Source organism: Cyclospora cayetanensis, unplaced genomic scaffold (assembly GCF_002999335.1).
Source record: "Cyclospora cayetanensis isolate NF1_C8 unplaced genomic scaffold, CcayRef3 CcayRef3_contig_117, whole genome shotgun sequence".
Classification (NCBI taxonomy): Eukaryota; Apicomplexa; class Conoidasida; order Eucoccidiorida; family Eimeriidae; genus Cyclospora; species Cyclospora cayetanensis.
Window position 1 is genome coordinate 116,061 of NW_020312056.1, and position 15,105 is coordinate 131,165.

At 55.3% G+C, this 15,105-nt stretch overlaps 4 protein-coding genes across 4 annotated transcripts; 3 read left to right on the forward strand and 1 right to left on the reverse strand.

Moving 5' to 3' along the window:
- Positions 1-756: 756 nt before the first annotated feature.
- On the forward strand, positions 757-1,460 carry LOC34618314. The gene is made up of 2 exons (XM_022731649.2): positions 757-1,000; positions 1,243-1,460. Exons 1-2 carry the CDS (start codon positions 817-819, stop codon positions 1,458-1,460), a joined length of 402 nt encoding a protein of 133 aa, XP_022592847.2. The 5' UTR covers positions 757-816.
- A 568-nt stretch (positions 1,461-2,028) lies between these two features.
- LOC113147001 (ferredoxin-like) lies at positions 2,029-2,947 on the reverse strand. Its single transcript, XM_026336036.1, has 4 exons — positions 2,816-2,947; positions 2,557-2,674; positions 2,314-2,427; positions 2,029-2,183 (listed from the first exon to the last, which is right to left on the reverse strand). Exons 1-4 carry the CDS (start codon positions 2,945-2,947, stop codon positions 2,029-2,031), a joined length of 519 nt encoding a protein of 172 aa, XP_026191821.1.
- Positions 2,948-6,857: 3,910 nt separating this feature from the next.
- LOC34622483 lies at positions 6,858-9,928 on the forward strand. Its single transcript, XM_026336044.1, has 7 exons — positions 6,858-6,944; positions 7,132-7,209; positions 7,364-7,444; positions 7,797-8,053; positions 8,297-8,537; positions 8,973-9,098; positions 9,551-9,928. The coding sequence occupies exons 1-7, from the start codon at positions 6,858-6,860 to the stop codon at positions 9,926-9,928; spliced, it is 1,248 nt and encodes a 415-aa protein (XP_026191829.1).
- Positions 9,929-11,404: 1,476 nt separating this feature from the next.
- On the forward strand, positions 11,405-14,672 carry LOC34622484. Its single transcript, XM_026336053.1, has 8 exons — positions 11,405-11,538; positions 11,684-11,900; positions 11,932-12,185; positions 12,395-12,521; positions 12,817-12,892; positions 13,334-13,539; positions 13,603-13,869; positions 14,238-14,672. The coding sequence occupies exons 1-8, from the start codon at positions 11,405-11,407 to the stop codon at positions 14,670-14,672; spliced, it is 1,716 nt and encodes a 571-aa protein (XP_026191838.1).
- The last annotated feature ends 433 nt before the right edge of the window (positions 14,673-15,105 follow it).

Below are 15,105 nucleotides of genomic sequence, written 5' to 3' on the forward strand. Positions count from 1 at the left end.
AGCGCAGATTTAAGCGGATCGGTGGGTTAGCAAGATAGAGAGAGTGCCTAGTTACAGCCGGCTTGGCAGCATAGTGATCCAGGGCCGAAGAAAGCTATATGGAGGGTTAGGGCACACGAGCCGTACCATTGGGGGCCCCCGAGGCCAGCCTGACACCGTATACTAGAAGAAATGAGATGATGGATAATCGCAGCATTGCTAGGGCTGTGAAGGAAGCAGCAAGGTCCACTCGCTGCCACGAAGATACCTCGCAGCAGATGCCGCAGCACAAAGAACTGGAACGGAAGTTCGAACTGCAACCTGCAAAACACTGGTATGGAACTGTGTCTCTCCTTTTTGGTGGCAGGAAAGGGTCACGATCCACGAACAAATAGCAAAGGGATAGGCTCAGGTGCAGATCCGACGGCAGCAGGAGGAGCAGCAGGGAGTAACGGGCATGGCCACAGGTGACCTGGCAGCTTGTGCCTCCACTGTGCTATGCACTGTCAGCTAAAAGAAACATGTAAATCATCGGTATCCATTGTTTATACTTTTTCGAGACAGCTTTTTGTATCGCCTCAGGTTTTCTTTTTCTCTGCTTACTTTTCTGGCGGCAACAGAATCACCTGCAACGGACACGGGACAGCGTGCACACCCCCTTTCCCTAAGGCGTCAACTACTATCGTCAGTCCATTCGCGCGGCGGGCAACAATGGCGCACATTATTCGTAGCGTATTTCTTCTCTTTGGTCTTATTTGTGCCTCTTCGCTTGTCGCCTCCAATGCACAAGAATTCGAGATAAGCCCGGAAATCCTCCTTGCCGGCTCGCCCGCTGCAATGCTCTTTGCTTTCTTAGAGACCCAGGAAGACTTCAGTGGCGCTGCCCAGGCCCTGAGTACCTTCCCGTCGATATGCAAGACACAAGGGCTTGATCAGCCGAAGCAGGCCATGAGCACTTCCCCAGAAATCAACTGCAACCTTACCGGTGTTGATCCTGAGTGCTTCCTCATCAACATATCCGGTAGGCACATCATTCAACTCCTGAGGTGGCTGCTCTATCCCCGCTTTGCAGATGAAATCCCTAAGTGACTCGCCGAGGGTCGCTTTCCGACCGCAGTCACTGCGCTAGAACACCCCACTGGTGGAACAACTGCACCCGTGTTGGTGCCTGCCGTTGCTCCCATTGCGCCTGCGCCGCAAGACATCGTCTGCTGCCATTCCAAAGCTCGGCAAGGCTGCGCGTCTATTGTTTTGCATGCTCAGGGCAGGTTGGGAAGTCTTGGGGCACCCAGGAGGCGGACGAGCAGAAGGCTGCACAAATGATCCAGAAGCTGCTCAAGGGGCAAGAACTTGTCCTCCATGCCGCCATCACCGCCTGTGCCGCAGCACCGTTGGCGGTCCCCTTGCTTTCTCAGTTTGGCACCGAACTGCCATCTGCTGCAGAAGTCATTAATGAAGCTGCAGCGGCGTGCAGGTCTTAGGTAGTATCGCACCGGTGGCCTCTTTGTAGGACCCTTGTAAAGGGTCAACGTGCTACATAATCCTGTCCCCGACTATTTTCTGTTCTGTGTTCCGCCCCACTCGGGGCATTCGGTCTTCCCTGAAATAATTTACTGCCGTTGCAATGGCAGAGGGGCAGCGCACGATTTGCTCAGCCCTCAGGTTGTAACTATCAGAAGTAAGCAGCTCACTAGGGTACACCCCGTCCTCAACACGCATCGATAGCTCGTGGCAAAAGCGCTGGCTAGCTGCCTAGGCACTCGCTCAGGGGCTCCAAAAGGAGTACAAATATAGGGCCACAGAGCCAGAGGACGACCTCTATCGGTGCCGCTCTCTGCTGCCTCCGATGCTAGACAATCCAATCGCTGCGCCTCCGCCTGCTGCAGCTGATGACACTGTAGCTTTCCTCTGAGTGCATAGAGTCATTTGATCACATGACGTTACTTGATAGGCACAATATACTGCGCAGACTAGCGTTTGAGAAGGGCTCTGGTTCGGATTGAGGAAGATTGGCGGAAACCACTTGAAGGGCCTTCTAGAATTGGGGGTTTAGGATTGGCTATGAAGCGCCTCTTCCTGGTGGGTGAGAATGGTGCAGTCGCTTTTAGGGTATGCTGTGCACAGCAGTGCAAATCCTTCCTTTTGCTGTTGTGCATCCAAGTAGCTCTGTTCACTTGCGTCGATTGACCCCTTCAACACCTTGCCTGCAGCAAAGCGCAACATGGGCAGTAGCGGCAGCTAAGGCGGCGTGGCACGAGCAACGGCAGACGCCGAAAAGAAGAAAACGGCAGCGCAAAGCCGCAGTCGTGGTGTAGCGCAGGGGAGGGGGCGTACCGGCACAGGTGCTGCAAGAGCCGCCCCTGCACGAGTAGGGCAGCTCGATTCCCGCTGCCTCCGCAGCGTCCAAAATATATTCGTCCTCCGCACACTCGACAATGTGTTCTTGGCCTGAGCAGCAGCGGCGACACCAACAGCAAACAGCAGGAGCGGCGGCGCTAAAGAGGCAGAAAGAAATCCCGAGAGTGGGGGCTCCAAGGAAGAGGCTTGGGAGGGGGAAAGCCGCAGTCAAAGACGTACCTTCTGGCGTTTGAAAGCGAATCTGATACAGTAGGCGAGTGGCAGCAGATGCGGCATTGCGCTGCTGTTGCCGCTGCACCAGCGGCAGGGGCTGCTGCTGCGCGGAGGTGTTCATGTACTGCGGGGGATGGGATATCTGGAAGAAGGACGGTCTCCCCGTCGCAATTGTAAACGCCACAGGCGTTTGTGATCCCGTAGCCTGGTGCTGCTGCTGCAGCTGCTGCTTGTGCTGGAGTTGTTGTTGCTGCTGCTTCTGCACAAGCCTGGGCAACAGGGATACAGCGCCAGGTTGCTGTAGCGACATACACAGAGCTGGTTTGCAGCAGGAGCTGCAGCAGCAGAGCACCAGCACCAACAGATACAGCGAAGGCCGCGACGAAATGTGCAGCATGGTCTGGCTAAGTTGTCGTTTTCGTGCTGCTGCTGTTGCTGCTGCTTCTGTTGCTGCTGCTTCTGCCTTTGGGGTGTGGGGCTTCTTCAGTTGCTGCCCTGAGTCGCAGAGAGTGCGAACTGCGCACTCTCAGGTGGACACGATTCTTTCTGCTGACGGCTGTTGCTGGCGTCTTTTGCTGGTGTTGCTATCGCTGCTGGTGGACGCTGGAGCCTTCGCTGGCGCTGCCGACGGGCAGCAGGGGTCCTACTTGCTGCTGCTACCGAGACGAAGGAGAGCGAACGAAAAAGAGGGGCTGGATTGAATTTGATAAGCTTGATTTTTCGTCTTTTAATTGAGCTTGGCGACTGCAGCCATTGGGCTTCTTGTAGCCACTCCCTGGGGGCCTAGCATGGCTTGCGCCCCTCTTCCTGAAAGAGCACGAGGTCTCAAGGAGCAGCAGACACAGCAGCAGCGCTGTTGGTGCTGCACCTCCAGGCGAAACTTGTCGCGATGTGTTTTCGATAGAGCTGCTGCTTCTCAATTCTTCAGAAATGCGTTTGTTGTTGCTGCTGGTACCGTTCTGCTGCTGCTGCTCACCCCGGCTGGAGCCTCGCGCTGCAGCCGACTCGATGCACCGGGACCAGCGTTAGAAGCAGCGGCATCTGCGGCTGCAGCTGCTGCCCTAAAACTCAATGCTGATCACCGAGAATCCAGGTGCCCCTCTGCATCCTTTTCTGCCGCCGAATAATGCCGGAACGCGCCGCATTGATCATCGGTAACACCCGCCTCGGCGTGCTTCCCATCTGCGGCTGCATCTGCTCTTCGCCTCCCCGAGGAGGCGCAGCGCCTCTGTTTTCTGGACTTCTACCCGACGACGAGCAGTGACATCAGTGGAAGGTGCGGCTTTCGCTGCAGTGGCAGCTGCAGCGAAAGCCGCCATGCCGCGTCCTCCTCAATCGAAGCAGAGCCAAGGCAAGCATTCGCTCATCTGACCACGAGAGTGCCCCTTCCTACACCGGACAGCTTGAGCGCCTCAGCAGCAGCTGAGAGAGCAGCTGGCAAGGCGAAGCCGTGGCAGCGGCCCTTCGCCAATATGAGCTCCTCGGAAAAGCCAAGACAGCAGTTGGAGCAGCTCCCGCTACAAAAGGGTAGTACACCGCAGGAGCAGGCTGCTAACTGCTGCACTCAAGAGACCCCACGACGGCGAAGTAGCCGCTGGCGCCGTCATGGTGCTGCTCAGCAGCACGAGCTGCAACAGCACCACCAAGACAATACCGCACAGGACCTTCCCCTGCCAGCTGCTCGTCCCTCGTCGGCTACTGTTACAAGAGAGCAGGAGCAGCTCCCGCAACGGCTGGCTAACGCTAAAACGCACAGGCGTCATGATGAGGGCAGCAGCAAGTGCTGTTTCCCTGTGCCTCATCCCCTTCCCACTGCGGTGGTGTATATGGCGCCCTGCTGTTGCTGCAACAGCAAACGATGTCGAGCTACACCTGGCGGCCCTTGGACAACTGACTGCTTTAGCAGCAGGTAAGCTCGCGCTGCGGCAGCTGCTGCGCTCTATGGTCGATAGCCTGTTTTTCGTGGCGATGCAGCAGGTGCCAGTGCAATTTTGCTGCCCCTGTTGCCGCTGCAGCTGCAGAAAGACCAGCTACGAAGTAGGGGTGGCCTTTAATGGCGTCTGCCGCATCCTCTGCCTTCAATTCGCAGCTCAGGGTCCTGCCAAAGTCGAAATCGTCCGTATAATACAAAATTTCAAATATATATACATATATGCATCCAGACAGGTGTTTGTGCATCTTCGAGCAATAGGCTCCCCCAGGCTGCGCTACCCTTCCCCTCTCCAAGCTATTTGCTGGATATGACTAGAGCCGCAACAATATTTGAAGTATTCTTTGCTTTTGTGTTTTCAGTGGCTGGCTGACCCCCAGGGGGGGCCCCTCCACCCTGCAGAAGCAAGGGCAGAAGTAAGAGCAGAAGCAGAAATAGGAGCGGCAGACGTTACTGCGACATTAGCAGCAGCCGTAGCGCCAGAAGCAGCGGTAGCACAAGTAAAGGCAGGGGCCGCGGCAGGAGAAAGACAAGAAGCAACAGCAGCACAAGAAGAAGCAGCTTTACAAGCAGCAACAACAGCATCCGGAGCAGCAGCAGCCGAAGGATCGTCCTCTGGAAACGTCTCAGTCGATGACCATGGCAGGTGCTGGTGCTGCTTTACAACAGGCTGCCCTTCACGAGAGCCTCGTGCTTCTGCCAGGGTTGCTGCCGCCTACCTCCGATGCACATACACCCGAGCTGGCTATGTGCGGCTGCAGCAGGGTCTTCAGCTCAAGTGCATCCGGCTACCTCAGAACGCCTACTCTCGCTTCCTGCGAATCCTCTGCATCATTCCTGCCGATGGAATGTCTGTAACATCTTTTGCAAGGGTCAGACGTGTTGCTGCCGCAGCTGCTGGCTGCTGCATGAGCTCCTGCTGTATCTGCACGGTTGCTGCTGCTGCTCGCCTGCCTCCGGCTGCAAGCTACCCTCTATTTCTACGAGTCTGTCGAAAGTGTTTCTAGCAACAGGTACAAGAAGATGGTGCGCCTGCCTTGCTGGTGTGCAGCGGCTATTGCGGTCTTTAAAGGTTGGAGGCTTGGCTGCCCCTGGGAAAGCCTGCTCAGCAATCAAGACTCTAGTCGGGCAGCAGGAAGGAGCAAGTGGCTGCTGCTCTGTTGCCGCCTCTGTTGGCTCTCTGCTAGTTTGACAGGGATGCTTAGAGGCCGGCTAGGCCTGTGTGTGCAGAAGTGATTGGTATGTTGGCGTAAAGGCCGTGGCTTTGGCGCGTATATTCCACGGTTTGCTGGTACTGTGGTGCCTGCAGACACCTGAGGTGGCGTCCCTCCTGCCGGCGGAGCAGCCCTCTCCGCAGCAGGAGCAGGAGGTGCTGCAGCAGGAGCATCAACGGGTTAGCTTGTTTCTCTTGCAGCAGCTGCAGTTGCTGCAGCACGTCAAGAAGCAGCGAGCGCAGGAGGAGATGTACAACAGTGCGGCCCGTGTTCACCAGGCCATCGTCAAGCTGCAGCAAGCGCTTCCCAAAGTGCAAGCCATAGAAGCAAAGAAAACGTACAGCATGCCCTCTGCAGGGGCTCTAGAGCCTTAGCTCGAAGCTCCCCATTCCTAAAGCGTGCAAACTAGGACTGAAGCGCCGCAGACACCCAGAGCCGGCGGGCAACTGCCAGCGTTGAGGCTAAGGGGTTTAGGGATGGGAGTGCACCACGGTTTGTGATGCTTGTGTACACTATAGGGCTGCAGTGGCAGAAGAAGATTTCGTTGCCGCGGCGACCTTGCAGCGGCAGCTGCACGGCATCGTATCCTTGTTACGCCGTGCGGTTGCGGCTGCCCTGCTCTTGCAAGGCGACGTAGACCCTCTGCATTTTTCGGATGAAGAGCTTACGGAGGAGGACCTCAAGCGCTGCCTGAGTGCCTCAGTGAGGCCAAGCCAGCTGGAGCGCCGATCAGGCGCTGCCGTGTGCATATGCAGCGTTGGTCAAAGCTTCGCTCTTACTTAAGCTCAGCGCGGCGGCTAGAACACGGGGTAGATACCACAGTTTAAGTGCACCGCGTGAATGTGTGCAGCTAGCACCCGTTGAAGTGGGAGAACTACCTGCAGGAGTCTCGAAGTCCCCGAGGGTCCGTCCTGTAGTGCAACAACTTTCGTGCGCTCTTCGTGGCAGCACTGCAGTGTTGGGGTCTTTTCTTTTGTCTCGACCTTCGCCAATCTTTATTTGCATGCACCCGGGGTGTGGTTTGCACTACACCCTCAGGAACTCGCGGCACCCGCAGCAGCAACACCGGTGCCGACAGCAGCGACGCCGGCACCAGAGGGCGCTGCATGCATTGCAGGTGCTCTGGCACAGCTGCTAGAATTTTGGCAGCCTCAAGTCGTCGAATGCCTATCCCATGTATCTGCGAGAAAGCGCGCGGAGGGGCTCACGGCGCTCATGCAGCGGTTGCAGGACGAAGAGCAGCTACAGCGGCAGCAGCAGCGTAAGAGCACACAGGTATTTCCGCATCTGCCGCTAATCTTGCGGCTGGTATGCCATCCGCTGCGAAAGCATGAGCTGCACGTATCCACGGCGCCGCTGCATTTGCGCAGTGCCTCTGCGTCCACTGCTTCTGGTGCGATTGCAGCGAACCTGTTGCGGTCCGAAAACTTCTTCAAGGCCTTCGCGATCGCTTTGCGCGCCGCATTTGCAGACAAAACCCTGAAGGTGGAAACATTTCATGCTGAAGGCCTCACGGCCTAGCCAAATCTCAGCTGCCAATTTTCTCTAAAGGGCAGAGATTTATAGCCTAGGCAAAAGGGCTGCACGGACGCGCGGAGGGCAGTATCCACGCCTCTAGCTTTAGAAGCTTAGGTCAACCGCTTGCGTTTAAGAGTTTTCGTTGCTGCAGGTGCTCCTCGTAGCCGCCCAGATACTGGAAAGCCTCATAGATGAGCTCACAGTCCCAGATGCGTACTTCCACTCACCGCTGGTGTGCCGCCATGCCCTAGGGCCTGGGAGTGGCTGCATAACTCTGTAGTCTAAATGACTGTTTAGTTTCTTTTGCAGGGAGCGATACAACCACCGAAAAGGTCCCGCGATAGTAGTAGAATTCGTTTTGCCTGCGGTTAACCCTGGGTAGAGGAATTAACTCATGCCTGGGAGCCCTGAAAGGATGTAGTGGCCGTTCATCAAGATTCAGGCATTTCCAGGGAGACCTTCACCAGGCCTGTTCTCGAAAGGCAGGCCCTTCTAAGCCGTGTATGCTTTGTTGTGCTTGTGGCTGAAGATGACCTCTCGTCGTACGGGGAGCCTGGGTGTATGCGGTCTGTGTGCGCTTCTAGTTTATGGAGGTGCTGGACAACGTATGCCTTTGCGTGACAAGCGGCTTCTCTGAGAGGGCTCAGCAGCTCTTGCTGCGGCTTTGCGTGCGACGGGGTCTTGGGGAACCTATATGCGCGAGGGGCTTCGCTTTCCTTGGCGCTTCTGCTGCTGCTGAGCAGCAGGAACTCGCTGCCCTTTCTGCGGAAGCTGTTACCACCAACACGGCAGCGTTCAAACCCGATAATTCTAGACGGCATGGCGTGGCCTTGAGAAACAGGTGCTTTGCTTTCTTATGAAGCGCCCGGGGCTTCGGTGTCAGGCTTGACGGTTTGCGCCGTGGAGGTCAGGGTTTAGGGTTTGATTGCGGAAGCTAGAGATGCTGCACGTTCAGCCTCTGTGCGTCCTTCCGGGTGGCGCCTGTGTAAAGGCTTTTCACGTCTAGGCACTTGAGTACTTGGGGGGCCACCGTCACTGCGCCTGCTGTGCTGCGTTCCTTGCGCCATTGGCTCATGGGTAACAGAAGTCGGCTGGTCTGGCTAGGCTTGCTGCAGCATATCGTGTCCACCCACGGTATTAACCACGCGACCAGTAGCAGGAGCAGTCCCACCAGCGGTGGGAGCCACCTGGCAGAGAGTCACTTGCAAACCCTCAAGGTCCTCACCTCGTTAGGAAGCCCGGAGGTTCGAACGGCAACGGCAGCCCTAGCAAGCTGCTTGCCACAACCGGCGCAAACGGCAAGTTCTTACTCTAATGCTTCCAAGGTCTCCTGGAATTCGCGCACGTAGTATCGAGTCGCAGAGAAGGCCGAGCACAAAATGGGAGTCGATGAAGGTTCCACGGCAACTGGGGTGTCCCTTTCTGGGCTTTTCCGACTTTGCGTTGTTGTCCATTGTGCAGGTCCTCGCACCTCGCAAGCTGCCAGTCCCACACACGAGACAGCAAACCCACAACTCTGTTCGAGCTGGCACTTTTATCGTCGCCGCTTTTCCTTCTGATGCCCTGTTACCGGCAGCTGTCTTCTTGTTTCCTTATTAAGCCACTTACTGCCCCCTCCCCCCACCCCCGACCGACCCCTGCCCGCTCCTCATGCCCGCCGCTTTTTCTGGCCGGAACAGAGCCTGTGCTCTGCAGCCCGCTGCGGTAAGAGCTGATGCTTGATGCATGCGACATCGCCAATTTTGCTGCCGCTGCTGCAGGCGTTGCCCATGTGCCTGTTCTGCCTTCTCCGATCGTCTTCTCTCGTGGGCAGCGGCATGGACGAGCACTTTTCCGAGGCATGCCCGTGCCTTGCTCTCTGCAGCCATTGTAGCACTGTACTCGAGGTACTGCAGAAGCAGCTGCTGTAACGAAACCGGAGCACTCGTAACAGCTGTATCCATGCAAGAATACAGGTCGCAATTTTTAGTGACAACGCACTTATCTCTTTCAATGCTTCTGCGAAAACGGGCCTGCAGTGGACTTCCCCACGCAACGTGCTGCCCCGGCATCGCCAATTGGTTTTCCTAAAAGTGCTGCTGCTACTGCCTGATGCGGCCCCGCCTTGTGCTTTTGCAGGCATCCACGATGGGCCGACACCTGCTAGAAGAATGTGCAGCCCGGTCTCTCTATGGCCAATGCCCGAACTGTCTCCGAGTCAAGCTTTTAGAGGAACTCAATACGCACGCGCATTGCACTCGTACGTGGGGGCATCGGAGCTAAGGTGTGGGCCGTCAGGCGAATAGAGACTTGCGAGTGTAATATTTAGTTTGTAGATTCTGGCCACACAGAATTATAGAGAAGAAGCTTAGGGCAAGATGAAGTGGTCGCATGTCGAGGCTTAGGGCTCCCGTGGGCAGCACTCTACGCAAGAGATGGTCCTGTGAACTTCGTCGCAGGGCATACATTATGCTGCTCCGTTGCCTTTTTGAATTTTTTTGCTGCGGGGATGTGTTCAGCTCCCCCAGACACAGAGCACGGTTACTGTATGTACTGCGATGCTTGCTTGGGGCCCCAGCTTGAAGTGTGGAGGCACCACCTGCTGCACTGTTGCGATAAGAACCCCCGTAATCGCAAACACCAGCAGCAAGGGGAAGCAAGCGCTGCGGTTGATGCTGGGAATCCCGAGCAGACGAATGAGGAGTGTGCGCAACTCCAACATCAAAAGCAGGGGTAATCACGTAGCTGCACAGAGCGTGTATCTGCAGCAATGGTCGCGCGCTCGCAAGGGCGCCTGGCTTTTGCGACTGTAGCAGCTGCCTGTGGCTGATAAGGCAGCCAATGAAATGCACACGCAGTATGCATAAGGTGAGGAGGCCTAAGTATGCCAGTGTGTGACAAAACGCCTTCTTGTACACGCAGCGAATGTGATCCTAGGCCTAAGTAGTATGTGAGAGGTCCCACGCTTTTGAGCGCTGTTAAACAAACTGTAACACCCGCCACGGGAAGAGGCCAACTGCCAAAGAAGTGCTTTTCAGGATTTTAGTTTCCCGATGCTTTAGTACTCGTCCTCCTTCATGCAAGTGCCTCGTGAGGAAGCGTGGCTTTATGGTTCAAACATTCTAGCCAGATGCTACCGCAGGGCCCCTTTTCAGAGAATTGAATCGCCAGGGGCCGAGGGGTTTAGGAGTCTCAGGAAAATGGATCATCCCTTTCACATTTGGAAGGCCTAAATCTTACATCACACACTGTCACAGCAGCCTTCTGAGGAGCACTGGCCAGCGTAGGCAGTTTCAGGCGATGTAGAACCGATACGTCAGACAGTGTGGCTACAAGCAGGTATCGCTCTACACAGCGCTCCTTTAGGTTGGCACACAGTGTCGACCACTTAGTTCTTGCATCATCTTGAAACTTTCAAAATATCTGAAAGTGACACGTTCGCGTGGCCTTCTGGTTGGCCACAACTTGCTACAACTAGCTGCGTAGGCATATGTAGCAACGTCGAAAACAACGAGCTACCGCTATAAAGACGTGCAGCGAGTGCATCGTTATCTGTGTACGCTTGCAAATCGCGGTGTGGACGACTTCTTGACGCATGAATGCGTGGCAGGACTAGTCATTGCAGGTTCGAAAAGTGTCCGAGCATGGCTTACAACATTCAACTCATGAAACTGTATGGGGTATGCCTGTGCCTTTGGCTAAAGCCACATACAGTCCAATGGGCAGAGTTGCAGCTTTGAAAACCGACCCCTCTGCATAATCGTACCAAGTGTGACCGAACAAAGGCGTTGCCTACAAGAGGCAGGGAAGCTCGAAAACTCTTAGCCCAACGGCTGCGCCTCATCTGCATCGCCTGTGAGGGTTTAGCAGCACAATTTAGGGCCTTCGAGAGGCGCTCCTTGAGGTAAAGTGACCTCGGTCTACAGAGCAACTCGTACAAGGCTGAAACCTGCGCATGGCGAATGCGGCATTGGAGAGCTAGGGGCCTGCATCAGGCTGCAAGCCACACACACGTAGAATTCCTGTTTAGAAAAACTCAATGTAAGGGATTGATGACTGGTGTGTAGTTGGGAAGCCAACGTCCGTACAAGACAGCCTTTGCTGTTGCTGCTGGTACCGCTGCTGCTAGCAACGCGCGCAGCCCCGAAGAAGGGCTCCTTCTACAGTTCAGACGCTAAGGGGGAAAAGCCGGCTCTCTTTTGAAGCTTAATCTATGTCAAACGATGTGTTGTGCAAAAGTTGCTTATTTCAAGGCCACATCCCGCAACCGTCGAGTATATTTCCTACAGGGCATTCCCTGGCTGCGGCTACTGCTCCTGCTGGGAGACCCTCCTCGGTTTCGCTATTGTACTCTTTTTTTCCGTAGACGCAGATAAGCTTCGGACATAAACGGCTTGCATTCCTTCGGTACAGCACCTTCCTACAGGGCGGGCCTGCTGTAAGAGTAGCAGTTGTACCACCTTCAAGACTTGGCTCTTGCCGTGTGCACAAGCCAAGCCTGCGGAGAGTTGCACGACCGGGGGTGCCTTAAGGAGCATCACGCCGATACCAGGAAGCCAGGAGGGGCAAGGACGGGCACAGCTCTAAATGCAGTTGGCAGATCCAGAGTCTTAGCATCTGCTGCAGCACGAGCAGCCGCTGAAGGCGGGGCCGTACCTGCATGTGCACTAGAGAAAGCAGCAGTATCAGACAATTATGACGGAGTCAGAGTCCGAGGCAGCCCTGCCATTTTCCTCTGAGGCGGCAGCAAGCGGCTGGGACGATGGCACAGAGGCTGTTGGGGATTCAGATGAGCCTGAATGCAACAGCAGCAGCACCGCTTTTGCCATACGTAATACGCTGTGGCAGCGACCTCGAGCACGCTCGTCTTTCTCAGCACCGGCTGCAGCGTCACAGCAAGATCTGCAACAACGAGGCCTTTCACGTCGTTCGTGCGGGTACTCCGGAAGTGGCACGCCAGCCAGCTGCAGTGGTAACGGTAGCGGCGCTCAGCAGCAAAATCTGCAGCAGCTGATGCAGCAGCATGCCAGCACCTGTACAGCAGGGCAATTCCGTGGCCGTGCTGAAGCGGTTCCCTCCTCCATGGCATCCGCTGCAGCTCTCTCTGCAGAGCAAGAGAGTTGGGAAAGGCGATTTGCCACTTTCAGAGTTCGTTGCCGCTGGACCCTCATTTTGGTGATGCTCTTCTTCTTGATCCTTGCAGCTGGCCATTCATATTGCATGGTGCTCGTGCTTTCTCTCATTGTTGCCATTTACAAAGAAATAATTCAAGTACGCTCGAAACAGCACCTCCCAAGGCATTAGCCCCCATTGAGCCACAGGCCTTGCCCGTACCCAGGAAGTGACCCCCACACTCCCTGGCAAGGCCGCTTGAGGATACATGCATGCACTTTACATCCCTTTCATACATCTATCCATCCATACATACATTCATACAGATGCAGGCAGGGGGCACGTACGCCTTGTGAGCGAGAAGTCGCAGACCCACTTTCGCGCAGGGAGTGTTTGTTGCGTGCGATGCCCTTTCTGTTCATAGATAGAGTGTGCTTCTTGCATTTCTGTTGTGCTTTGCAGGCTAAGGAGCGTCGGGAAGAGGAGCGCCTTCCCGATTTCCACCTCTTGAAGTGGTACTGGTTGCTGTTGACAATTGTAGCCATAGGGCTGCCCTGGGGCTTGCCGCGTCTTCGGGGTGTGGATCCTCGTACGGCAGAGGTGGTGTTGAGTTATCATTCCTTGGGTGTGTATGTCGCCTGGTTCGTCGGGTTCATTTGGTTTATTCTTTCCTTGCGAAAGAGCTACTTGCGGTACCAGTTTAGCCAGCTGGGTGTTATGCTGGTGGTGCTCCTTTTCGTGGTTTCCCAATCTTTGATACAAATCGCTAACATCTACAGCGGGCTTATTTGGTTCTTTCTTCCAACTTCCCTCGTTATCGTAAACGACATCTTTGCATATCTCTGTGGCACAGCGTTTGGAAGGACTCGCTTGATTCGGCTCTCTCCTAAAAAGACGGTTGAGGGGTACTTAGGAGCTGCCTGCGTGACGCTCCTTTGGGCATGGGTTGTGGGTAGGCAGCTGGAAGCGCATCCCATGTTTGTTTGTCCCCAGCCGTATATATCCTTCAAGCCCTTTTCCGTAATTGGAGAGCTCTCATGCACGCCCTCGCCTGTCTTTATCTCGCGGTGTACAGACACCGAAATCCACAGACTTGGGCTTAGCTGGTGGGAGGACGACCCAGCGGTGCTGAAGCAGCAGCAGGTGCTGCAGCGGCAGCAGCTCGCGCTTCTCAAGGAGCACCAGGCACTCACCGTGAAGGCCGCTGCAGCAGACGAGCAGCTGCTGCTGCTAGCAGCTGCAGCGCAGCAGCAGGACTGGGAATCCGAGCCGCCTAGCGCCTTGCCTTCGGACTCTCAGCAACTGCAGCCTCCAGAACAGCACCAACAGCAACACCATCAGCACCAAGAGGCGGCAATACAAGCCATGCGCTCTAGCCTAGTGGCGCGCCTACTCGCATTAGAAGCCGCGAGAGAGGAGACTGCAGCAGCCGAGAGGGGCCTCTGCCGCTCGTTATTCGCTTCTCCTTTTGATTTCCACTCAATGGTACTCGGATCCTTTGCCGCTTTCTTTGCGCCGTTCGGAGGCTTTTTCGCATCAGGATTCAAGCGCGCCGTCAGGATCAAGGTATTTACACAATATGTCCATTTTCTACCCAATATGCACAAGAAGCCGATCTACATGTAGTAGAGAGGAGTATAGAGGCGCAAATTCCCATATTTGTAGATCCCACAAGGGCTGTTTGAACCTCCATAACACCTGCTTGTGATTCCTCCCTTATATATATACATATATTTATATATTCATGTCATTCTACCCTAAGGAAGTAAAAAACAGTGCATCCAACAAAAACATGTTTCCCACAAGCCATCAGCCACCTCCGGTAAACCGTATCCGTGTGTTCGGGGCACTCACGTGTTTCCATGTCCGTTCCTCAAAGGCTTTTTGTGCGTCCTTTGCAATTGAGTGATCTTGTTTGAGGCGCTTGCATACAGGATTTTGGATACTTCATTCCTGGTCATGGGGGAGTCACTGACCGTTTCGATTGTCAAGTCGTCATGGGTCTTTTTACCTTTCTCTACCAGAAGACATTTATACCCCAGATAGGGGAAGCAGAGGCTGCCGCAAGGCGCACCGTTCAGCAACAGCAACAGCTGTTGCTGCTGCAGATGCAACAGGAGCAGCAAAGGCGCCGCGCAGCCACTCAGAGCAACAGCAGCACCGGCAGGACAGCTGCAGCACTAGCACAAGATGACGACGCTGCTAGTCGGGGTGAGCACCTCGCAGCTCATGAAGAAGACGCCGATCCCTCCGTTGCTGCGCTGCTCACCGCAGTGCACCACCTCACTCCGCAGCAGCTGGTTAGATTGCAGCAGGGCATTGAGGCGATCGCAGCGGCCGCAAATCTAACTGCTGGGATTAGGGGGTAACACAGCAACGGTGTCTCAGTCAAGACTCCCTTCACAGCTTGCTGCGCTTCGAAGTAGCTACAGCGAGCACTGTCGTATAGAGCTTTCATTATGGACTCCCCCAAGAGTTCCAACACAATCGAGAGACCGGCTGGGGAGCCAATTGGCGCGGGGATGCGGTAGACGACAGGCCGCATTTTATGTTTATAGGCTTTTGCCTTCAAAACGGATAATCCCATCGTTTCCAGAATGCAAGGGCACCTGGTGCTCGTTTTGATTGGTGGCTTTTGCCCCCAGCAGCCAATCAGTATTACCCTAGAAAAGATTGAGGGTAGCGCAAGAGGGGGGGAAGGCGCGAAGGCGGTGAGGGTGGTGCAAGCTTGGGAACTTGTGCGGACCGCAAGAAGGGAAACAGTTTATCGAATACAAATAAACCTGCATCAAGGCTTGCGTG